General features: G+C 41.8%; 1 protein-coding gene across 1 annotated transcript in view; it reads right to left on the bottom strand.

The window, feature by feature from the left end:
* IQSEC2 (IQ motif and Sec7 domain 2) overlaps positions 1-24,095 on the bottom strand; it is a 260,857-nt gene extending 236,762 nt beyond the window's left edge. The window contains 1 exon segment of the mRNA XM_030194029.1: positions 23,956-24,095. Within this exon segment, the coding sequence (XP_030049889.1) occupies positions 23,956-24,038 (83 nt within the window). The 5' untranslated portion in view covers positions 24,039-24,095.
* Positions 24,096-25,380: the final 1,285 nt, after the last annotated feature.

The raw sequence follows: 25,380 nt of genomic DNA, 5'->3' as shown, positions 1-25,380 counted from the left end.
ATACAAAATTTTATCAGGAATTTAGATCTGTACATTTAGGATGATAAGTTCCTTATGAATCAGCCTCTCTGTGGAGTTATGATGCCAGCTGTCATTCCGAGTATGGCACAAAGTCAGCCACTATAAAAGCACTGTGGCTTTTACTTTCAGTTTTCATTAGGTGCAGTCCGTGTGTGTGGAGACTATTTTGCTTGGAGGTAAAATACAGTCTTTCATTATTTAAATTATTATATTCTGGCTTGGATACTGTGGGTTTACCAGAGGAATAATGCAGGCTGCAAGCTCTGATAATCCCCAGTGGCCAGCAGCCCTCACTGGTTCATATTCACACAACCAAACTTGAGGTTTCGGCTGCGTTTTGGTTTCAGCCAAAAGCTTTCAGTTGGTTTCGGTGGTAGCTTGGTTTCAGCCAAAACTGAAAAAAGCAGTTTTGGTCAGCCTTTAACCTGTTATTAGGTTACTCCTCTGTGCAGTATGACAGTGGTTCCCAATCTGTGCACCATGGCACCCCAGGGCACTGCAGCAAACTCACAGGGGTGTGTGGCATATTTCCCCACCTCCCTCCTGCTGCCACCCAAACTGCTTCTGCTGCTTCTCTAAATAAGCAGCAGCAGCAAAACAAGCTACAGCCACCACAGGGCTGGGCTCTCCATACGTATGGCTGGTGGCCTTGCCCCCTTGGACGTCAATTCCTGTTCTGGGGCAGAGCCGACAGCCAAGTGAATGAAGGATCCTGCCTCGTGGTGGCTGTAGCTTGTTTTTCTGAAGCTGCTGGTCTACAGAAGCAGCTGCAGCAGGGGTGAGGGTGTGTGGTGGGAGGATAGAGAGGAGGCAGATGCTGGATTTGGGGAGGAGGAAAACAGAGAGGGAGCTTAGGCTGGATGGAAGTTGGAAGAGGGGAAAGAGAGAGAGAGCAGATGCTGGGTGGAAGGGAGAGGGACAGAGGCTGGATAGGGAGAGAGAAGGAGGGCACACACTGGATAGAAGGGTGGGCAGAAGGAGGGCAGAAATTGGATGGAAGGGGAACAAAAGGAGGGCAGATGCTGGATGGGGAGGAGAGAAAATGGGCAGACACTGGATGGAAGAGGGGAGAGACAGAGGGCAGATGCTGCATGGAAGGGGGGAGAGAAAGAGGTTAGACCCGGAATGAAAGAGGGGAGAGAAAGAGGGCAGATGCTGGATGGAAGGGGAAGAAAAGCAGGGCAATCGATGGATGGAAGGGGAAAAGGAGGGCAGATGCTGGTTGGAACGGGGAAGAGATCGAGGGCAGATGCTGGATGGAATGGGGAAGAAAAGGAGTGCAGATGCTGGACGGAAGGGGAAGAGAAGGAGGGCACATGCTGGATGGAATGGGGAACAGAAGGAGCACATGCACGGGAGTGCTGGCGTCAGTGGCTGAAGTATGCCACTGATTTGGTCAGCCTACCAGTGAAGGTAGGTCTCAACGCATTATAAAGTACTGTAGGTTTCTGTATGGCATTGTAGAATGCTGTACAGAGCTCTTCATACTACACTATAGTTCTATGTAGTAATTTATAGCACTGTATGCTGTTTTCTAATATTATATCCTTTGAAGCAGTCAAAATTATTTTAAAGGGTGGGGGCCAAAATCATAATACATCCAAGAGCCCAACACTCCACAAAAACAAAATATGGAAGGAAATTCTTAATGTCCCTCCATGATGAACAATGATGGTGAATCAATCTTTTCTCATACAAAACTTTATTCTTCATACAAAAATATCCTTTGAATTGAATTTGCTTAAGATGTTACAAACTTTGAATCGGACCCGTCACCAACATGGTCCATGTTTCGGAGACCTGCATCAGGGCATAGGTCCTAAAACATCACAAAACATACAATTAAAGTATGTTTAAATTATATATCTAAACCATAAATCACAAATCCCCTATGTATAATAACACAAACCTCAATGTGCCTCAGCGTTAGTCTAAATATACATTCTTCAAAATGGTGCCTGAGGACAAAATGACACCAACTAATAAAAGTGCGTCATAACCCATCCAGCCAATCCAATTGGCCCATCATTCACTCATACCTGAGACCACCAATCAATCTCCAAATTTAACTCCATAGGGTGTTTAGTATCCAGAGATTAAATCCAACCTTGTTCCTAGTGGAGGAGTGGCCTAGTGGTTAGGGTGGTGGACTTTAGTCCTGAGGAACTGAGTTCAATTCCCACTTCAAACACAGGCAGCTCCTTGTGACTCTGAGCAAGTCACTTAACCCTCCATTGCCCCATGTAAGCCGCATTGAGCCCGCCATGAGTGGGAAAGCACAGGGTACAAATGTAACAAAAAAATTTTTTTTTAGTATCTTGTCCAAATCACCACCCTCCCACTCCAATTCAATTTTATCAATAATACACCAGCGAACATCAGTTAATGCGTGACCTTTGGTCAACCAATGATTGACCAGGCTTTTGCTCCATGGCATGTTGTGTGCCATCCTGTTGAAAATGTGTTGTGAATGTGCATGAAATTTGAGGGCTTTTCTTTCAGTAAATTAAAACAGTTCCATTAATTGTTGTATTTTTAGGCATAGACCCTAACTCTGCTTAATAAGCCCATGAGACTGCATCTCAAGTCATGGTTTATGGCTTATGGCAGTGATTCCAAAACCTGGTCTTGAAGGCACCCCAGCCAGTCAGGAGTTCAGGATATCTACAATGAATATTTATGAGAGAGATTTGCATGCACTGCCTCCATTGCATGCAAATCCCTCTCATGAATATTCATTGTGGATATCCTGAAAACCTGACTGACTGGGGTGCCTTCAGGACCAGGTTTGGGAACCACTGCTTTATGGTGCTTTGGTGTTTGTTTCACTGCGGGTGTAACATACCCAGAGTCTTTTCTCTGGCTTGATGATCTCCTCACATGTTTAAAAAAGCTATGGAATTTGGTGAAAGCGCTTTCATCTGAAAATATAATATACTCCCATTTCTTGTTCTTGTCAATTTCTATTAATAAAAAATATTCAAACATACTCCCATTTCTTAGTTGTCCATTGCTTGTATTTGTGGCAGAAAGTGAGCTGATCTTTTATATTCCTGGCATACAACTTCGCCTTTTGAGTTCCTGGAAGTCTTGATCTAATAATACTAGATGATGCCTTGGAGAGAATGTTGCTGTCTTTGTAATTGTATTGGCCATTCACATAACCACTGCCTGCAGTGTTTTTGTGATTGAAAACTGTTTAGCTCAAGATTTTGCATGACTGTTGAATGAGCCACCTTGTGCTTCTTTGGAATTGCTCTTATTGGTATCTTCTCTTTGAATAGAATCATTATCTGTGTGGGCCCTGTTTGCTAAGGTGCGCTAGCATTTTTAGTGTTTTGGCTAAAAATTAGCACACTAACTATGTAGATGCCCATAGGAATAATATGGGCACCTACACGGCTTAGTAAATGCTGCTTAGGGGGTAATTCTCAAAAAACCGCTTAAAGTAGGTTAAATTATTCTGTGACTGCTAAAATGGCATTATCTTATGTAGGACCTATTAAGTGTAATGAATTACCATTGAGATTGAGTATGCTGCAGAATCTTGGTACTTTTAAGAAGCAGTTGAAGGAATTTTTATTTTCACAAGCATATTTTGGGATTTAGATAATCCTATGTTACTGGAAGGGCTGCGAGAGGAAATAGTGTGTGCAAGGTTTTTTATTGTTTGTTTTTTTTAGAATTTTTGTACACTGGTATATTTTAATGCTTTATGTATGCATTTTGTTACACTTCTAGTTAAAAGGCTCCTCCACAGCTACATACAAAATGGCGGAGTTTCCCGCCCAAAACCCAAGCGATGTAGATAGTCACTGACACCATATTGAAAACCAGCACTGCTTCGCTGTCCAGAACAACTACCTGGCGCTTGAACCCAAACCAGAACAGAGGAAGAGGAACTATAACATGCTCTCGAACCCAAGGCCCTGCAGGGAGACAGCCATGACAGCAGGCTAAAGCCATTGCACCTGCCTGCTGTTTGTTTGTTTTTTTAATATTATAGTGGCTGTTCTCCGAGGCTCTGCAAACTCTCTTCCCTCGAAGGGGTTGAGGCGAGCAATGGACCACAGTCCACCCTGTGCCCTCAGGCATACAGGGAAAGCTCAGAGATAGGATGGGGGAAGGACCCGGCCACCTGACTGTAATACCTCTGAGGCATTAGAGAACCCCCGTGGGCCTCAGCCTCTGCCAGCAGATAACCAAAACGGTGAACAGATGTATAAGAGAAAAGAAAACTTATTAGACTGAGAAAGGAAGAAGTACATTTACCTGAGCTAACAGAAATTAGAAAACAGAATAGACATTTTGAGACCAAGGGGCTCACCACATCTACCATCTGCTGGAGACTGAGAATGCTGAGGTTTCCAAGGGGCTGAGCACGGCTCTTACTGGATGCCTCAAAATCAGTCTTACCAGTCTCAACCTGCTGGTAGGCGTGCACAACACATCAGTCATTCTGGCCTGGGCTGGAGGGACACTAAGGAATGGATGGATTTCCAATTGCTAGAATTAATTTTATGTAATGTCGAAACAACTGTTTATATTCAAGAAATTAAAAAGTAACTATGGGCACTGTTTACTAAGCCGCGATGTAGGCGCGCTAACGTTTTAGGCGCGCTAATGCTAGAGACACTCATAGGAATATATGGGTGTCTCTAGCATTAGTTTGCACTAATTTTTAGTGCCCGCTAAAAAGTTAATGCGCCTATAAACAGGGTCCTAAAAGTAACATATTACTTTCACAGCAACATATTACTTTCATTAAACAAGTAACTACAATATATTACTTCTTCCTTGCAGTAACTGGTAACGTTAATATATTATTTTACAAAATAACTTGCCCAACACTGTGTATGGGCTATTGGTTTTCATTATGGCAGCTGCAGCCATCTTGATAGTTACTGTCACTTAAAAAGAGATCATTTGGCATTTATGGCATATGTGATGAATTGTATGTAACTAAAAATATTTATTTGCTTTATTATTAATCTTCTTTTTGGACTTTCTGTGAAAATGTTGACGTAGTCACAGTTGTGGGTGATATTAAGCATATTCATGAAGTAGATAGTTCTTCTTTTATAACCCATTTAGTTTTTGCTTTTTGGCTCATCTGAGCTTATGAAGGATGCAATTCATTGCTGAATTCAATAACAATGCATTCAAATCTCTCTCATGAATATTCATTGTAGATATCCTGAACACCTGACTGGCTGGGGTGCCTTCAGGACCAGGTTTTGCAATCACTGCCATAAACCACGATTTGGGATGCAGTCTCAGGGGCTGATTAAGCAGAGTTAGGGACTATGCCTAAGAATACAACAATTAATGGAACTGTTTTAATTTACTGAAAGAAAATCCCTCAAATTTCATGCACATTCACAACAGGATGGTACACAACACGCCATGGAGCAAAAGCTGTGAAGGCATTTCTGGTTCAGGAACTGATAAGAGTATTGAAAACCTGGCCAGGAAACAGCCCTAATTTGATCATCATTGAAAATGTGCCAATAGTGATGAAAAAGAGGGTACCGATACACAAGCCATTGTCTGAAGTAGATTTGACACAATGGATCAAAGCAGTTTAGACCCAGAAGATAATGCCAGAGTTCTGCAGAAAAGTGGCAAGATCAATGCCCACGCACCCAAATGGTCATTAAGAACAAAGGCAATTATTGAAAACTAGTAGAAAAGCCCCGTTTCAGACACAAATGAAACGGGCGCTAGCAAGGTTTTCCTCGGAGTGTGTATGTTTGAGAGAGTGTGTATGAGAGTGACTGTGTGAGAGAGAGAGTGAATTTGTGTGTGACAGAGTGAGTGAGACTGTGTGTGAGTGTGTGTCTATGAGAGAGAGAGTGTGTGTGCCAGAGAGAGAGTGTGTGTGCCTGGGGCCCCCCCACCAACCCATCCAGTTCCAGTGTCCCCCCTTCCTCCATGTTCCAGGGTTGTCGTCGTCGTCCCCCCTTCTGTTTTCCAGGGTCGTCATCCCACCCTCCCTCCGTGTTCCAGGGCCGTCATACCCCCCTCAATCCGTGTTCCAGGGTCGTCGTCACCCCCTCCCCGTGTTCTAGGGTCGTCCCCACCCTCCCTCCGTGTTCCAGGGTCGTCGTCTGCTGGGTCCACCCCGTTTTGTGCTGATTTGCTGCTCCCTGCATTGCGGCTCCTCCCCTCTCCCTTCTATTGGTCAATCTGATGTCTCTTCTCCAGGCTTACGTCATAATGCGTCTGACGTCATCTGATCTACACAGCCTAGCAGACCACCTCTCAATGTGCCACGGTCCCAGGCACAGAACGTTGGAGGTGAGAATTATTATATAGGATACTGACATTCAGACAACTTTCTGTAAACAGTGCTGAAAGCAGCATATATGACATTTTATTACAAAGCAATATGTTTTGTGAGCTTGTATTTGAATATGTGTTAGTGTGGCAGTCACAAACTTTGGGGCCATGACTACTAGTATAATATACACTATATAATGATGTGTTTGTTCTGTACACAAGGCCAGCTTAAGACTTGCACCAGTAAGGCACTGGCTCAGGGCACGCAAGCTTGCCAAAAGCCTGCCTTACTTGCTCACTCCTTCACAGCAGTAGAAGTGCCTTCTTTCATTCCTGCCACTATAACCTGCTTCTGCCAGCACTGTCATCAGCACCACAGCATTTTTAATATGAAAACAAGCATTTTCTGACTCTTACAAGAAACAGGAAATGCATTGTTTTGCCCTTTTAAAAATTATGTGGGGCTGGCGATACTCAGCAGAATCAGTGCACAGCAGCAGCAGTGAAAGAAGGTGCTCTGTACCCTATGTAAGAGATTAAAATGATTGGTTGGGAATGGTGAGGGAGGGGGGCTGGGAATGCAAGGAGACTGAAATTGCTGGTGAAAGGGGGTTGGAGGCTGGAACTGGAAATGGTTAGATGCTAGGGGGCTGGAACTGGATGGGGACAAATGCAGAGAACGACAATGAAGTGGTTGGATGCTGTTGGAGGAGGCTGGAACTGAAAATGAGCAGATGCTGAGGGGAAGTGGATGGAACTGGATGGGGGCTGGCGGATGGAACTGGAAGAGAGCTAAAACTGTGACATGGCTGGAACTGGAAGGGGGCTGATGATGCTACAGGCTGGGGCATGAGTGAGAGAAAAGGGCAGATATGGGCAAGAAGAAAGCAATGTTGCGAGGGAGGGGCATATGGATGGGTGTGCTGGGGTAAGGAAGGATAGGCCAGGTTAATTAATATTGGACAAGAAAGTAGATGGGTGGGTGCTCAAATAAGGAGGCAGGAGGGCAGATACTTGGGACATGGGGGATGCACTTTGGTGAAAACTCAAAGATTGATTGGGAGCCCAGAAGAAGACAGACTCTATTGTCTGGGTATTGGGAGTGTTAGTAGAACTTGGGTGGAATCTTAAGTGAGGTCTTACAGACTAGGTAGGCCAGAAGAATATTATACCAATGTATTTCCAATCAGGAGAATTTCTAATGCTGTGGTATAGAGTATATCTCAGCGTTGAAAATTAGGCTACTAATTATTTGTTGAAATTAAATATAGAAAAACTAAAATTCTCCAATTTAAATATTCAGAAGATCCTATAATGGAGAAAATAATATTAAAGGACAAGACTATTAAATTAGAGCCATTCTTGAAGATCTTAGGTTCTTTTGAGTATCATGTTAATATGTTAGCAAAAACAATAATTTGCAAACTGTTCATTGAGACCGTAAGAAAGTTCTTCCATTGGGATCATTTTAGATTGGTTACCAGGCAATGATTCTCCCACAATTAGATTACTGTATTTCTAATGTTTTATATTTGAGATGGTCAAAACCTATGCTAAACCAGCTTCACATTACAGAACACAACTGCGAGATTAATATATTCAGTTAGAAAGTCTGACCACTGTCTCCCCTTGTTGGTAGACCTACATTGGTTGCCAATAGGAAACACTTATTACATTAATGATGTTTTGTTCATTCATAGAATTTTCTTTGGAACTTCACTGCCTTCTATGAATCAACTTTAAATCGTCCTTCTAAATGCAAGATCATAAAGCTCAGGAATCAAAATTTCCTGAATACCTATTAGTAAAAAAACATAAAACACAGGTGTCTTTCTCATTCAACTTTTTTCTACTAAGCTGTAAATTTTTGTAACGCGCTACCTTCTTTCATTAGATCTGAAGCAAATTATATGCTTTTTTGCCATAAGCTAAACACTTCTATTTCTGATTAAACTTTAAATTTTTATTGATTACTCTTCTGTAAATGCACACTGAACTAAATATCTATTTGGCTGTTGCGGTATGGAAATACCTGTACTGCATAGTATTGCTGTATTATGTTTTCAGGTGTAATCGAGTAGAGGGATTCTGCTAACATGTAGGTCCTACGTAGGAATCTGTATCATCCAACTTGTTCTCTTTTTTCAACTGGAGGTGTATTGGTGTTCTACAATGTTTGCAGTGTTAGCATTTCATGGGTAGGGCTTGTGCAGTTTGGTTTTTGGACTCGGCACTGGTTTGGTATGGTAAAGTTCCGAGTGTCTTACAGGATTTTGTGTTACTTCACTCAGCATCTCACTATGGAGGACTTTATGTTGCTGTCAGTGATGTGAAACCAGAATATGAATAGAATATTTTTGCATGTTGAATTCTAAAATGAAACATGCTACTTCTGCTCTGTGCCTATTGCTGGGAGAGTTTTAGCTGGTTAGTCTTGGAGTGTTCCATATGGACCAATATTCAAAGGCAATTATGTGTTCGCTGGTGAATGCATAATTAGCCTGTAGATTTTCAAACAATATATAGATAACATCAGGCCATTTAAATTGCTAAGGGGGAGGTGGTGAAGGTTAAAGTGGGATGAACTCAAATACGCATGCACTTCTAACATATAGACGATGGGTGGAAAATCAGTAATTGTTTAGCTTATCTCTACAGATATGGAGCTTATGGTAACCCTAATGAGCAGAGCATCCAGTCGGCACTGTTCTTTTCAGGGACAGGTTAAACCAGTCCTTTGCCCTCATACCCCATTTTTTCCACTGCTACTCTAGTATTATCACCACTCTACTACTACTACTATTTAACATTTCTAAAGTGCTACCAGGGTTACGCAGCGCTGTACAATTTAACAAAGAAGGACAGTCCCTGCTCAAAGGAGCTTACAATCTAAAGGACAAAAAGTGCAGTCAATCAAATTGGGGGCAGTCTAGATTTCCTGGATAGAGGTACGATGGTTAGGTGCCGAAGGCGACATTGAAGAGGTGAGCTTTTAGCAAGGATTTGAAGATGGGCAGGGAGGGGGCTTGGCGTATGGGCTCAGGGAGTTTATTCCAAGCATAGGGTGAGGCGAGGCAGAAAGGGCAGAGCCTGGAGTTGGCGGTGGTGGAGAAGGGTACTGAGAGGAGGAATTTGTCCTGTGAGCGGAGGTTACGGGTAGGAGCGTAAGGGGAGATGAGGGTAGAGAGGTAAGGAGGGGCTGCAGATTGAGTGCATTTGTAGATTAGTAGGAGAAGCTTGAACCCCCAGCCATTAACACTCTGATTCCTGTGATGCTTATAGCCCAGGACTATAACCTCCTTCCTCTGTCACTGCTCCATGCCAATGATGCCCACAGTCCTGAGCCACCACCTTGGGCCCCACCATCAAAGAATATTTCAGGTACAACCCTTAGAAGAGTTGCTGCTGCTACTGCTGAGCAGGTCCAGGAGAATGTGGAGCCAGGGAAACCACAACCAGATGGATGTCATCCCAATAGCTGAGCTATGCTTGGCCTAACCCAGAGCAACCAGCGGGCCTCCATCCAGTCACAGAGGGGCACCCATTTGCAAGCTCTTCATATTTAAGAATTTTTGAGTAACAATAGTAACAATTATACTGATATCCCAAAGTAAACAATAAACAAGCTGCCTTTCACCATCAAAGTGGCTCATTAAGCTGGAACAAGTTGCAAGAGGTTAGTTATCCTAAACAGATAGTCTCAAATGAGGATCTCTCTGGTAAAAAAAAAAAAAACAGTAGCAGTAACATCACCCGGAGGCACAAAGGCCTGGATTTAGCCCAGGGTATGCATGAATTTGTAGTTCTGCTGCTTTTCTGAAATAACATAGTGTGGTTGCCATGTTAGTCCACTTTAAAGGTAATAAATATAAATAAAAACAATAAGTCGATACATTTTTATTGGACTAACTGAATATATTTTTGACTAACTTAACAGAGATCCGGGTTTCCTATCACATTATAAATCATAAAATTATACCACTTTGCCATCTTTGGATCACTCATTTCCTTCTCCCTGTTTTTCCACTCCCCCTCCTCCCCTTCATCCCTACCATTTCTCTTGTCACTGGAAAGCTTCTATGCTTTACTTATATATATTCTAATATTCTCATCATTTGTTATATTGTTGTGACCCAAGGAAGAAGGTTTTGGCCTTGAAAACTAGTTTAAAAAATGTATTGTTAGTCCAATAAAAAGGCGTTATCTTATTCTCTTTTTGTTTTGTTTTTCCTTTTCTGTTTTATCGCTTTATTTTTATTTTTGTTGTATTTTTGGGAAAAGGAGATGAAGATTCTCTCTCTTGCAGGTGACCAGTCACCACTGATAAATTCCCATGCTTGCCACAGAGGTATAACCAGGACTGGATCAGCCACCCTGTACCTAGTATTACTCATGTTCTGTCCTAAATACCTGAAGCTCCATAAAATAAACACTGGTTTCCCAATTCAGCAAGTACATAAAATACAGAAATGCAGAACAACTGTTTGAAGCCCAGAGTTAGATATCACTACTAGTCATCCACAGTTAAAGTCTAATACTAGCTATTGATACTAGCAATGAACAGAACACGAGTGGCCTAGTGGTTAGGGTGGTGGACTCTGGTCCTGGGGTACTGAGTTTGATTCCCATTTCAGGCACAGGCAGCTCCTTGTAACTCTGGGCAAGTCACTTAACCCTCCACTGCCCCAGGTACAAATAAGTACCTGTATATGTAAGCTGCATTGAGCCTGCCATGAGTGGGAAAGAGCAGCATACAAATGTAACAAAAAAAAATAATAGAACTGAAGGATATCACAGCTCTATTACTAATGAAAGCTCTGAGTTGCTGCCACATAAAACCCTTTTTTGGTGGTTAAAAAACAAAACAGAACTGCAGGTCAGAAAGAAACCTTTCCAAAAGCAAGTCACTTAACCCTCCATTGCCCCATGTAAGCCGCATTGAGCCTGCCATGAGTGGGAAAGCGTGGGGTACAAATGTAACAAAAAAAAATTTTCAAAATACTATTCTACTATTTGAAACCCTTTCTCACTCTGCTGTTTTTCCTGAGACTGCAAAGAGATAAAGGGAGAGGTGGACAAAGCCATGGGGCCGGACGGGATCCACCCCAGAATACTGAGGGAACTCAGAGAGGTTCTGGCGGGTCCTCTTAAAGATTTGTTTAATAAATCCTTGGAGACGGGAGAGGTTCTGAGGGATTGGAGAATGGCGGAGGTGGTCCCTCTTCACAAAAGTGGTGATAGGGAAGAAGCTGGAAATACAGGCCGGTAAGCCTCACTTCGGTTATTGGAAAAGTAATGGAAGCCATGCTGAAGGAAAGGATAGTGAATTTCCTGGAAGCCAATAAGTTGCAAGATCCGAAACAACATGGTTTCACCAAAGGGAAGTCGTGCCAAACGAATCTCATTGAATTCTTTGACTGGGTGACGGGAGAATTAAATCAAGGACATGCTATGGACGTCATCTACTTAGATTTCAGCAAGGCTTTTGACACGGTTCCCCACAGGAGGCTCTTGAATAAACTAGAATGGCTGAAGATAGGACCCGAAGTGGTGAACTGGATTAGGAACTGGTTGACGGGCAGACGCCAGAGGGTGGTAGTGAATGGAGTTCACTCGGAGGAGGGAAAGGTGAGTAGTGGAGTGCCTCAGGGATCGGTGCTGGGGCCCATTCTGTTCAATATATTTGTGAGTGACATTGCCGAAGGGTTACAAGGTAAAGTTTGCCTTTTTGCGGATGACACCAAGATTTGCAACAGAGTGGACACCCCGGAGGGAGTGGAAAACATGAAAAAATATCTGAAGAAGCTGGAAAAATGGTCTAACGTTTGGCAATTAAAATTCAATGCGAAGAAATGCAAAGTGATGCACTTAGGGAGTAGAAATCCAAGGGAGGCGTATGTGTTAGGTGGGGAGAGCCTGATAGACACGGACGGGGAGAGGGATCTTGGGGTGATAGTATCTGAGGACCTGAAGGCGATGAAACAGTGCGACAAGGCGGTGGCCGTAGCGAGAAGGTTGCTAGGCTGTATAGAGAGAGGTGTGACCAGCAGAAAAAAGGAGGTTTTAATGCCCCTGTATAAGACGTTGGTGAGGCCCCACCTGGAGTATTGTGTTCAGTTTTGGAGGCCGTACCTTGCGAAGGATGTTAAAAAAATGGAAGCGGTGCAAAGAAAAGCTACGAGGATGGTATGGGAGTTGTGTTCCAAGACGTATGAAGAGAGACTTGCTGACCTGAACATGTATACTCTGGAGGAAAGGAGGAACAGGGGTGATATGATACAGACGTTCAAATATTTGAAAGGTATTAATCCGCAAACGAATCTTTTCCGGAGATGGGAAGGCGGTAGAACGAGAGGACATGAAATGAGATTGAAGGGGGGCAGACTCAGGAAAGATGTCAGGAAGTATTTCTTCACGGAGAGGGTGGTGGACGCTTGGAATGCCCTCCCGCGGGAGGTGGTGGAGATGAAAACGGTAACGGAATTCAAACATGCGTGGGACAGGCATAAAGGAATCCTGTGCAGAAGGAATGGATCCACAGAAGCTTAGCTGAAATTGGGTGGCGGGGGGAAGAGGGGTTGGTGGTTGAGAGGCTAGGATGGGGGAAGGCAGACTTATACGGGGTCTGTGCCGGAGCCGGTGATGGGAGGCGGGACTGGTGGTTGGGAGGCGGGAAATACTGCTGCACAGACTTATACGGTCTGTGCCCTGAAAAAGACAGGTACAAATCAAGGTAAGGTATACACATATGAGTTTATCGTGGGCAGACTAGATGGACCGTGCAGGTCTTTTTCTGCCGTCATCTACTATGTTACTATGAGAGAAAGACTGTCCTTCTCCCACTCACCTTCAGAGTACTGTAGACACTGCCTGAATCAATCTCTGAATTTTATTTTCCCCCTTCAATGACATACTGTCCTTATTTACACAACAAAGATCTCAAGTGACCTGTGACCTAACAGATTTTAATGCTGCAGAGAACAAGGAAGCACAGGCAGGTTTCAGGTGCCTCTTTCAAACAAGGTACACACAAAACGTCACAGACTTTCTGTGCTGATGCTGTCTCACAAGTTTCCTCAGTCTCCTGAAGACCTTAGGAAGTTAAACATTTACCAGCACACCACTGGGTGAATCCATAGAGAGATTACATGAGCTGAATCAGAACAATGCTGAAATCCCATGGGACTAGTAGGTTTTTGAGTGGGGCCTTTGTGCTCCATAAGACTTTCATGAACCTACAGTAACATCAAGTTTCCATTTATCTCAGAATGGTATGCTACTATTGCACACAAATGCAATTTTACAGATGAGCTATGAAGGTCAGATGAGGAAGGTACAACAGATATCAAAGCAGGCTTTTAGGTGTGCAGCTAAAGGGCTTCAATTACTACTGAGTGCACCAGATGGAGAATCTTCTTTACTTGAAGCTATAAAATGTTCTTGTGCTTCATTTCCTGAAAGGATATCTTACATGCTGTGAAATCTAGTTAGTGAATGCTCAGGTGGAGAATATTCCCTTGATGCTAGGTAATCAGAGAATAAAATTCCAACAGATGTATTGATGTTCTGATGGATAGCCACAGCAGCTGGGGAAACCAGACTTGACAGGCCATGCTGGGGCTATAAGGATTACTGAGGGCCAGTGGCGTTCCTGGACTCGATGGCACCTGGGGCGGAGCGCCGATGCGCCCCCCCCCCAGGTGCAGCACGCCCCCACCGCTAGCTGACACCCCCCCCAGGTGCACGCCACTGGGGGGGGGGGGTGCCGCGGCGCGCGCCTGCTCGTCCGAGTTCGCTAAACTTCGTTTGTTCACTGCAGCTCCCTCTGCCCCGGAACAGGAAGTAACCTGTTCCGGGGCAGAGAGAGCTGCAGCGAACGAACGAAGTTTAGCGAACTCGGAGGAGCAGGTGCGCAACGCGGCACCCCCCAGCGGCGCGCACCCGGGGCAGACCACCCCTACCGCCCCCCCCCCCCCCCCCCTTGGTACGCCACTGCTGAGGGCTTGTTTTATTTTCTATAAAGTTTCTCATATTAAAGTAACAGAGAAATAGGCATAAAGGAGAGCTGTTCTCCAGTGTATGCTGAAAATGTCCAATGTTAAGCTGTGGTCACTTGGAGGGGCAAATCCAACTTTGGACATTTTGATGAAAACATCCAAAAATCAAGTAGTGAAAATTACTATTTTCAAACCAGAAAAACGGCTATCTTTTTTCTTAGAAAATGACCATTTCCTAGATGTTGTTGTGCTTAGTATGTCTATCTTTTTGGACCATATTCCAAAAATACGTCCAAGTGAAAAATGCAGAAATTCAAATCATTGGGACATAGGAGGAGCCAGCCTTCCTAGTAGACTGGACATACAGTCATCCCAGCAGAGCAGTGGGACACTACAGTGGACTTTGCATAAAAGGTTCTTGTAAGTTATGGCCCCAGAGGTCAAATGTCAGCCTTTGGCTTTGTCTGGTTCTGAGTTCCTTTCTATGGTTCCAGGTCCACTTGTTTGGCAGTGGGTTTGGTTGTACAATAATACAACACACAAGTGTGACTTGGCAAAAGGTATTTTATCTAGCAATAGACTTACAACACTTAGGGCAGATAATACAGCAGTGTTTCGGTGTGCATTGCTTTGGTGTGTCTCAGGGTCTGCCTGATGTCAATGAATGAATGTCAGTGCTGAGCAGGAAGATGTGTGTGGCATGGATGCAGGTGGTGGTGGTGGTGGTGAGGGAGGGGGGGCTGTGGATATGTGTCTGAAGGTGTCTGTGTATGTGTGTGTGTCAGTGTGATGTGTGAGTGTCCTGGTGTCTGTCTCTTTGTCCCTCTCTGGGTTTAAATAACTGACTTCTTTTCCCACACACCTGGCTTGTGATATAATTTGGTTTGCTTTAATCCTATGTCTCCTGATTCACCAAGGAAGTGTGAATTCCTGTAAAGGCACAGTTTGTGGAGACAGTGGTTTATTTCTATTGTTTTTCCTGAGCAATGGTTCTGGTTTGCTTTATTGCTCTGAAGCACAGGTGTTCTGAGACATCCTGTCTTTCACTGACATTCCCAGGGATCAGACTAGGAGAGGAGGGGGCTGCTCTCAAGAGGTCTCAGGCTGACACAGAGTAGGCCCTAAAGCCTCAGTTAGGCTAACTCTGACAGTCCTAAGTACACATTTCACGATTACCCCCTCATATTGTATGGTGAGTTCAAAACCAATGAAAAACCTACTGTACTCAACTATACACCACTACAATAGCCCTTATAGGTGAAAGGGGCATTTATATGTGGGTACAGAAGAGTTCGGGGTTTTTTTTAGGGGGGCTGACACTTTCCACCACAAGTGTAATAGAGTGGATTATGGGCCTGGGTCACCTTCTCTACCACTAGGCTATTCCAAGAACCTGCTTGCTGCTGTAATAGGACTGGCTATAACATCTGAAACTGTCACAGAGGCTGCTTTGTACTGTTTCATTGCGTTGGACTTACGGAGAGCTAAATTCATAAGAGAAATGAGTGGTCTGATGGAAATTGGCTATTTGCAAATTACAAACGGTAATCAGACATCATGTATGAATTAGGCCATTTTACATAATGGAGGTTTTCATATGTCCACATTGACTTATACATAGCATTATATTCATGATACACTGCTCAGTTCTTGTTGTAGGATTTTTCTTTCCAAAGTGACATCTGTTAAGATGTGCTTTTCCATTGCACAATTGTGAACTCAACAAATAGGTAATTTACACTATTATGTTTTAGTTACTCCTACTAATTGAAATTATTAAAAAAACTACTATTTAATTATATCATTTTAATATAGAATATGTACTATGAGTAGGATATTAAATGTAGACCATATAGAGAAGCAATATATGGAGACTATTCACACACATATAGATATAGTAGATAGACGCAGAGGGGGGGGAGGGGGAATATGATATGAGGACCCAGGAGCCTTTGGAAATTAGTATATATCTGTATTATAATATCATTAGCATATAGGATGGGGCAGATGTTGATTAACCTTTGATGTTTTTCTTTGTCAATAAAGTTCAAAAAGTAGAAGAGGGTGAGGGGGATTTATAAGGGGGGGGGGGAGAAAAGTTTGATGATGGAGTGTTCAATGTTGGAGGGCTGAGCTTAGTCCTCTGAATATTTGTATTTCACCATATCAGCTGGAAATGTTTGAGTTATGTATTATTGCTGATCTGTCATCAATAAAAAAAAGTTGAAAACTAAACTAATATAGAATATGTATTTATTTAAAAGATAAAAGAAATTCAATTTTTGAATCATGTTGGTTGAGAAAGGATAGAAATACATTTTTTATATGTTTCATAATTTTTTAATTGTTCAAACTTTATATACCTGTTTGTTTTACCCTCTTAATTTTTTATTGTTTGATTGATTGGGTTTTTTTTGTTTTTATTATTTATTATTTTTCATTAGTCATTTTGCAATCAACTACACTTTTTTCTTCTGACAACCTTTTTTTTTCTTATTTTTTTTATTTTTTATGTCTATTCATTACTTCTTAGATATTTAAGTGGAAATCATATGATCATACAGAAAGTAGGTGTCAATTTTATTTTAAATATAAGCACAATTAGAGTTTATGGTGGGTCTTTTGCAGTATATATTTTAATAATCAATATTTTAATAATCAATATTTATTGCTAATTATTATCTATTATCAAGTGACATTTTATATGTTGTATTTTATATGTAAACTATATAATTTATTTATTTATTATTCATTCTTTATTATGATATACATATTTGGTTTGTCTTTGGAAGGTATGTTATTAACATATATTATTTTTTAAAAAATAGATTGTTTAATTATATTTGTATATCTAATTTATACACTCATAGTAATTTGTTATGTCATTTTGATATTTCATTTTAATTCATTTATATACTAGATTTTATTATCATGGTGTTTTTTGATTATCAGCCGAGCATTCAATCATGGTTATAGAACTCAATTATTGTTTTATCTCTAATTGTTTAAATCTGTTCTAATTGTTATATAACTGTTTGTTTTGTAGCCCCTGATGCAGCACAGTTGGGCGTAACACGGCCTGTATCGGGCTTGTTAATTTTATTTTGATTTTTATTCATTAAATATTGTACTTTTTCACATACGTATCTGCTTTGTCTGTTTTCCTTCTTGGAGTTTGCAGATCGATTACCCTGTTGTTTTCTAAGTACTATTTGTATTCATACTTTGGGGGTGGGAGGGAGTCAGTGACCACTGGAGGAGTAAGGGGGGGGGGGGGTCATCCCTGATTCCCTCCAGTGGTTATCAGGTCTAGATGAAAGTGTTTAGATTTTTGCCCTAGGTGTCTTCGTTTTGTTTCATTATGGCTGTAAAACGTCCAGATGTTAGGAACACCCTAAGCCCGCCCTCATCCCACCCCCAAAATGCCCCCTTGTGATTTAGATTCACTGCAGATGAATTGCATAGATAGATGTCTGCAAAATAGGTTTTGAAAATACCGATTTGGACATTTTGAGAAAAATGTCCAAATGCTGCTTTATAACACTTTTTGGACATTTTTATTTTTTGAAAATTAGCCCTATGGTATCTTACATATATGCTATAAGCCATATGGCCAAGGAAAATCAATTGGTATGAAGAACTTGATTTGTGCATAACATTTTTGGTGATCCCAATCAGAGTGTTAATCAAGAATCTGGCATACTGGAGCCTCTGAGAGAGCTGTACTGTTGATTGGGTGAAGTTTATGATGAACCCTTGTGAGTGCAACAGATGAATGGTCATTTGAACACACTGACTAGCTTCTTTGGGAGAGAAGTCCTTTGTAAGCCAGCCATCAAGATATGGGTAAACAAAGATTCTTCCATTTCAGATATGAGCTGCTGTGGCCACTATTTTATTTGGTGATTACTCCCTGCTGCAGAAAGACTGGAAAGTTATAACTACGTGCTGATGAATGTTCTATTTGTATTGTCTGTGTCAGGCTGGTTCAGTATATGACTACAGGCATCTCTGAGATCCATGGAGCCCGTGGAATATAACCAATCTTTCAGATCCAGAAGTGGAAGGTTGGTCTTCAAGGATTTCATTTTGATTTATTTTCAAAAAAAGAACTGTTGAGATCACTTGGGTCTACACAGACAGTCCAGTGGTACTTGGAAGCAATACAGAGAGTAATTATATCTTATTGTTTTCAGTTTCCATTTGTCCTTTATGATATTGTAATACGATTTGACAAAATGTTGGACCCTGAACCCTATAAGGAAGTGAACCATGGCATTTATCAAGAAACTGGTTATATTGTCTCTGCTAAAGAAGGTCTGCACCTTGATTCATAAAATCATTTACGGAGATGCCCCAGTTTACATGTCTGACCTCACAGACTTCCACTCAGGAATACTAAAAGATCAGCACGCACATTCCTAAATCTCCATTTCCCCAGCTGCAAAGGACTAAAATACAAATTAACACATGCATTCAGCTTTTCCTACATAGGCATTACCACTTGATGTGAGAAACCAGCGCGACCTAACCAACTTTCGGAAATCACTGAAAGCCTGCCTCTTCAACAAGGCATACCGCAACAATCCTTCATATGAACTTTAACGCATTACAACTTTATCTATTATTCCGAATATGATCTCTTTATACTTGTTTGCTTAATTTTATTTTGTTATTCATGTTCTCTATGTAATACCATTTACATCTCTCACTTTGGAATGGCGATTGCCATGACGGAACGATGTAAGCCACATTGAGGTGGGAAAATGTGGGATACAAATGCAACAAATAAATAAATAAATAAAACTGGGCGAATGCTTTGACTCCCTTTTCTTTGACTAGGCCTAGGAGGCTGCTACTGCTGCTGATGCTACTGCTGTCTTCGATTAATGTAGCAATGATAGCAACAACTTTGATAGAAGACAGTGGCCAATCTGAGTAATTGTGACTCAGACTAACCACTGTTGGGAGACTGGATCCTCGGCGCAATGAACTTGGTCTGACTCAGCATGGCCTATCTTCTGTTGCTAAGAATTGTCTGTTTCTATGGATAAGACTGTTTTTTTAATGTTGGGAAACTGTTCAGCCATTGTAACGGAAAGCATATGAATACTGGAGTAGTGATCTCTTGTTATATCCACTGTCCTTTTTACCTTATTTCCAAACAGGTTTTTCCCCTTGTCCTTGGTATTTCTGTTAACCTGTCATGCACATCTTTCCGTAAACTTGAAACTCTGAGCCATGTCAGTCTTCTAGCTCTTATTGCAACAGACAAAGTTCTTATGGATGTGCCAAATGCTTTATATGCTGATCTTGATAAGTGTTTACTACATTCCACAGCACTGTTTAACTGATCAAGGAATTTTTCTCTTTTATCCTATGACAGGTTCTCCACAAGTGACTTCATGATCAGCAGATAATGGCATGGTGAACTGCAGTCCTGAAAGTGAGTGTGGCAAGTTTTTGGTTCTTTGCCCAATGGGGTGCAGGGATATTCTTTGGAATGTTTGGCTTTCTTTAATGCTGCTTCTACTGTTACTGAGTAGTGTAGTAATTGCACTGTGCTAAGCCCTGGAGAAGCTTGGACCTTGTATGTTAGGACCAGCTTGCTTCCCACCAGCATACAGAAGACAAGGGTCTATCACATTTATATTTGCAGTTCTTGAAGGAGTTTATAGATGTGGACTGCCACCGATTCTTTCAGGGCATAATAAGTACCATAATAAGTCAAAGAGATTATATCACGACTCCTTTTCTTCCTGCTGGGTGAATGGAACTCTCTCTGACATTTTTAAAATGAAAGCCAAATAGGTGAGGTCTTCAGAGTATGAGGTGCTCCTGAGCAAGGGTGTAAATGAATAAGAAGGCTGGCCAGTTGATTCTTCTTCTTCAGCCTCTGGTCTCTGTGGTAAAGACAACCATCTTTTATCAATTTCTTCTTTTCACCAGATTTGTCTAGATTACTTCTCTAATACTATGTTTAATGTTACTGCCGCTGCTTTATGCAATGGCCTTTTCCTTACATTTATGACTGCTGCCTACACAGCAACAGTTTGAGGTAGCCCTTAAGATTCACCTTTTCCATCTGGCTTTTGGGGCCCCAGGTTAGGAATTTTGCTGGGGATGCCCATGCTATGGCACTGAATTTGTTGCAATAACAGTATCCCTTTTCCTTATTGCTATCTTTCTCTTTTGTTTTGCAGATTTGTAGTTCCAATTTTATGACTTTACCTATTATTTGTTATTATTGTATACTGCCTAGATGGCACGTCCACTGGTGGTATATCAAATAAAGATGAACTTGAACTTGAATGAGTCACATCTCATGGCTCTGATGCAGAAGATATACTCCAGACTTCTATATCTTGCCTAGTTAGATCACCTGTATCTAGGAAAATTCTTTGCGTGTTTTTGTTTCTCTGGCAGCCACTAAGGTGGAGAAGAGAGAATAGACGTGGGCTGAGAACCAGGGTAGCTAGTGTTCAATTCCTGCTTTAGTCAAGGACATAAGTCACTTTCCCCTAATTCTATAAAAGTTGCCAAAAATTGTATGTACAAATTTGTACACATGCCCAGTTTGCTTGCGCACTTTAATTGAATAATAAGCTAATTAGCACCAATAATTGGCTTGTTTTAATTGGAACTAATTAGATTTACTTAGCATTTACACATGTAACTTTAGGCTTGGGATCCACACCTAAAATTTACAAGTAATCTGAAAAAGGGGATGTGGAAATGGGAGGGTCATGGGTATAATGGAGGTGTTCCTAACATTTACACACATTGTTATAGAATATCAGGGATATGTGCCTAATTTAGGTGTCTACATTTACACCACATTTCAGTTGGTGCAAATAGCCATGCCTAAAGTTTGAAGCGATTCCCAGACATATTTACTATTTTATAAACTGTGCCTAACTTTAAGCGTGGCATATAGGATAGCGCTTTTTCTGCGCTGCATTTTTTGGTACCACATATTAAATCTAGCCCTTTATGTCTTAATGTTTCAGGTACCCACTCATATAGCATGTTCTGTAGGGAAGTAACAAATTGTACTTGGATACTTCTCACCATTATACAGCGCTGTGTATGTCTACCAGGTTCTTGGGTCTGGATTGGCTGCTGTCGGAGACACAGTGCTGGGCTTGATGGACCTTTGGTCTTTTCCCAGCGTGGCTGTGCTTATGTACTAGTACTATAAAAATAAGGTTTTTTATTATCAACTTTAAGCATTGACAAAAAGAATTTCTGCAATGGTTGTGAAGGTGATAATTTTGGTACTGTCTAATACAGTAAACTATTGTTTAGCCTGAAGGCCATGGTTTCGACATGTTGATGAAGAGATTCCATTGTTGTGCATTCCCCAAATCAAGAAAGGGAAGCTAGGTCTTTTTTGGGGAACAAGCACTGGAGTGGTGACTGTGTGAGGCTTCGGTGCTGAAAACTTCAGCGGTAATCTAAAGGATATCTTGAGCACTGAAATATTGAGGTAAAGGAAGTCTTTGTACCAATGATATATAGGAACTGCTAGGTTCCACTGAGTTTCATTTTCTTCGCTCCAGTTGAGTTGAGGGAGTCATTGATGGCAATGATGACACATGAGTCATTGGGTTTCTCAGTGCCAAAGATCCCTTCATGGAAACCTGCAGCATTGTGGAACTGAGGCTTCTTTTTTGCACCAAAGTCCTCTTTATTTTGTAACTATTTTCTTTTGCAAATTTTTTTTTTCAGATAAACCAACAAGCCAGATACATCATATGCAACATAATGTTGTGCATAATTACAAAGTACATTATTCTGGTTTGATATCCTATAGTCTCATATGACCTCATTCTGATATCCATGATACTGTATCTCCAATATGAGCTGTATATTTTCTCATATCTTTACACATTATTCCTAAGCATGTGTGTAAGCCTTTCTAATAATAGTATTGTATGAAGCTGGGTTCTTCATAAGGTAATGTCAGGCAATGATATTATAAACCTTGCTGCATGCATTGTTTTTGAAACCAGCTTCTTTGTATCACTAGGAAATGGAACTAATTTCCAGTTACTCAATAAACATAATTTGGACAATAGTGGTAGAACTGATCTTGTGATTTTGTGTCTCACCTCTTCTCCAGATATGCAAACATGTACCCTGCAAACCAGATCCTATGCTCTATTTTGGTAAAGAAAGTTAGAAATCTGTACTTCTGTAGAAATAGTCTAAAAAGAACCTCAAATTTTGTCAGACAAAATGCCAGTCATCTTGATTAAAGCATCAGCCTGCATTCCAGCTATCAATAAGCTTAGCTGGTGTAATATACTGTATCCATTGTTAGAATCCAATAAGCTGTCCTACATATGACTACATTCCAATGAGTTCAGCACACTTTGAATTGAGATCTTGGATTAACTTTTCAAATCTGAGCTCAAAGCAAGTTACATTCAGGTACATAACTTACTTCCCTGTCCACACGACTGTACAATCTAAGTCGCTCCTGATATAATAGAGGGTGAAGTCACAAGGAGCATTAGTGGAAGACACAGGATTTGAACCCTTGCTTCTATGGCTCTTAGCTGGCTACTCCTCTACTCTGTTCTTAACTCATAGAGGGGGCATGCTTTATTAAGGAGATTTCAAGAGCCATTCTCAGCTGCATATAGAGATACCCTGACCTGTAAAAGTAGCTCAAATATACTGGCCAAGGAACTGAAAGGAGTTCTCTTTCACATGGAGCTTTATATGGCACAGTTCCTGCTCCATCTCCTGTGAGGTGAATTTGCTACTCTATCTTGTGTCTTTGCTGAGCTGACCTTCACCTTCTTTGGCTTTGCCTCCAGCCGAAGTGTATTGCAAGTCAGACATTTTGAAGACCCTATAGCACCCTGCTTTCTGAGATATTTGGGCACAGTGGGAGCAGTTTGGGATATCATAGTCAGGCCAAACATTAATGTCAGCATCTAAATTTGTTTTCTATGTCTGCCACATGGAAAATCTGGCCTAGCAGGTTAAACTCTTCTTTCTTCTTCTTCTTGCTTTTTTTTTTTTTTTTAGCAAAGTATTTTGGGGGCTGGCGAAGAGGAAACAAGGAGGATGCAGGTCACTGATAATGGTTTTACAGCTAAATTTCTACAGAAAGAAGATCAGAATGTTAAGACTAAGGGGAACTCTCAGATAGCAGCTGCACAGGAAAGCCTGAGAATGATCAGAAGAACTTTCTGAAATTTTCTAAGCTCTGAGAGAGCTAGTCCATGACATCACCCATTTGTGTGACTGAATCGTCCTGCTTGTCGATGGAGAATCGATGATCCCAGGATACTTTCATGCCTGTCAGCGCCATAAACAAGAGTAACAACTGACTATCCTGGGACACCCAGACCCTGTCACCTCTATAAACAGGAATAATTGATGATTCCAGGACTCTCACATACTGTCAGTGCTAGAAAAGGAATAACCAATGATCCCAAGACACCTGCACCTGTCAGCATTATACCAGAAATAAGCAATGACCTTGGGAGACCTCGTGCAGTACATAGATCTTTTCTAGTATTGCACAAGGAAAGAATAAATGGAATCTAGCACTCCCAATAGAAATGAGGCCATCAACAATCAGGCAACCCAGAGTATAGGCGTGATTTGAAAGAGTGTATAAGGGTGAGAGCATTACCGGGTTTCCAGGCGGCGTATCAGAAGCCAAAGGAAGTAACAGCTGCACTGGAAGCTTGAGAAGAAGGATTTAGCTCCCACCATGCTGCCTCATCCATGTGGATTTGTCTCCTGCCTTACACAGTGCCTCTTTCTCTGTGCTCCGGCTCTCAGCCTGCTGCTCCGGTTCCACAACCCTGCCCTTCTCGGCTGGGAGCCTGCCTGGCAGCTCTAGGGTTAGTTCTATCAAGTTATCTACAGCCTCTCTCTTTAAGTGAGTTGCAGAGGTATGTAAATAAGGGCCAGGCCTGTCAGCTGATTATCTGGAGGCCCTACTCACTAACTCCTCAGCCCACAAGGGCTTCAGCTATCCTCTCTGATTTCTCAGAATGTGGAAAAAAAAAAAAAAGCTAAGAGCAGAGATTCACAAACAGTATTGTACAAATAGCCTTCCAGCACACTGCACTCCTGTGCTAGCCTCCCTTCCCCACACGGCAAAGCTTCAGGGTTAACCCTTATAGACGGACAGACATATGTATACACTACACACACACACACACACACACACACACACACAGCTTAGTAACCCTACCGACTGGTTGGTGCTGACATGCTATCATTATTCCTCTTTGCCTTTCACCTTGTCTTCATCATACATAGACACACACACACACAAGATTTTATCACAGTCTTATTTTAAAGTAGCAAGTTCTGCAAACTCAGCCAGGTGCAACAGTCCCCTGGGGCCAGCAACGCTTTGACAGCCAGTAACAGAAAAGAGCCTAATGCATCTCTCACAAATGATTCTCCTATGTGCGATAGCAGCAAATGGAAGGGGTGGTAGTGAAGCCCAGCACGATATAGCCTTGATGTGAAAAATAAAGGAGAAAGCAAGCATCAGGGAAACGACTAAATCCTGTAAACAAAATCTGTCACGCACAGGGGGTAATTTCAGCAGTGCAGGCAAGTGGCTTAATTTTAGGGGCCAGTGGGATAAAGTGCGGGAGGCCTTGCACCTAGCTTAACACGGCTTCTGCACACAGTTTTGTGTGCTACCGTGGAGACCCTATGTTCAAATGAGTTTTGCACACGAGCTGTGTGAAAAGACTCAGGTAGACATCAATGCACAGCTCATTTAAATCCCATGATAATCTTCAGCTATTAAGCACAGACGCAGAGAAGTGTACAGAAGACCCAAAGACTGATGAGGAGAAAAAAAAATCAGCTCATTCTTCTGTTTGTTTCTTCTCTTTAGTGGGAGCAAGAAGGACCTGCAACTTTAATTCTGGCTTTGTTGAAGTGGATGAGTGTAAAAGAAATGGCAGGGGATTTCACCATGTATGACATGGCTGATTGCTATTTTCAGGCCTGGTAATTATTGTTAGTGTTCTGATTGTATTGGCTGATTCAGACGCTGTTATCTTTATTTGAAAAGTCAATAAAAAAT

Source organism: Microcaecilia unicolor, chromosome 2, assembly GCF_901765095.1.
Source record: "Microcaecilia unicolor chromosome 2, aMicUni1.1, whole genome shotgun sequence".
NCBI lineage: Eukaryota > Metazoa > Chordata > Amphibia > Gymnophiona > Siphonopidae > Microcaecilia > Microcaecilia unicolor.
Note: the sequence above shows the minus strand (reverse complement) of the source record. Positions and strands in the feature narration are given on the sequence as shown.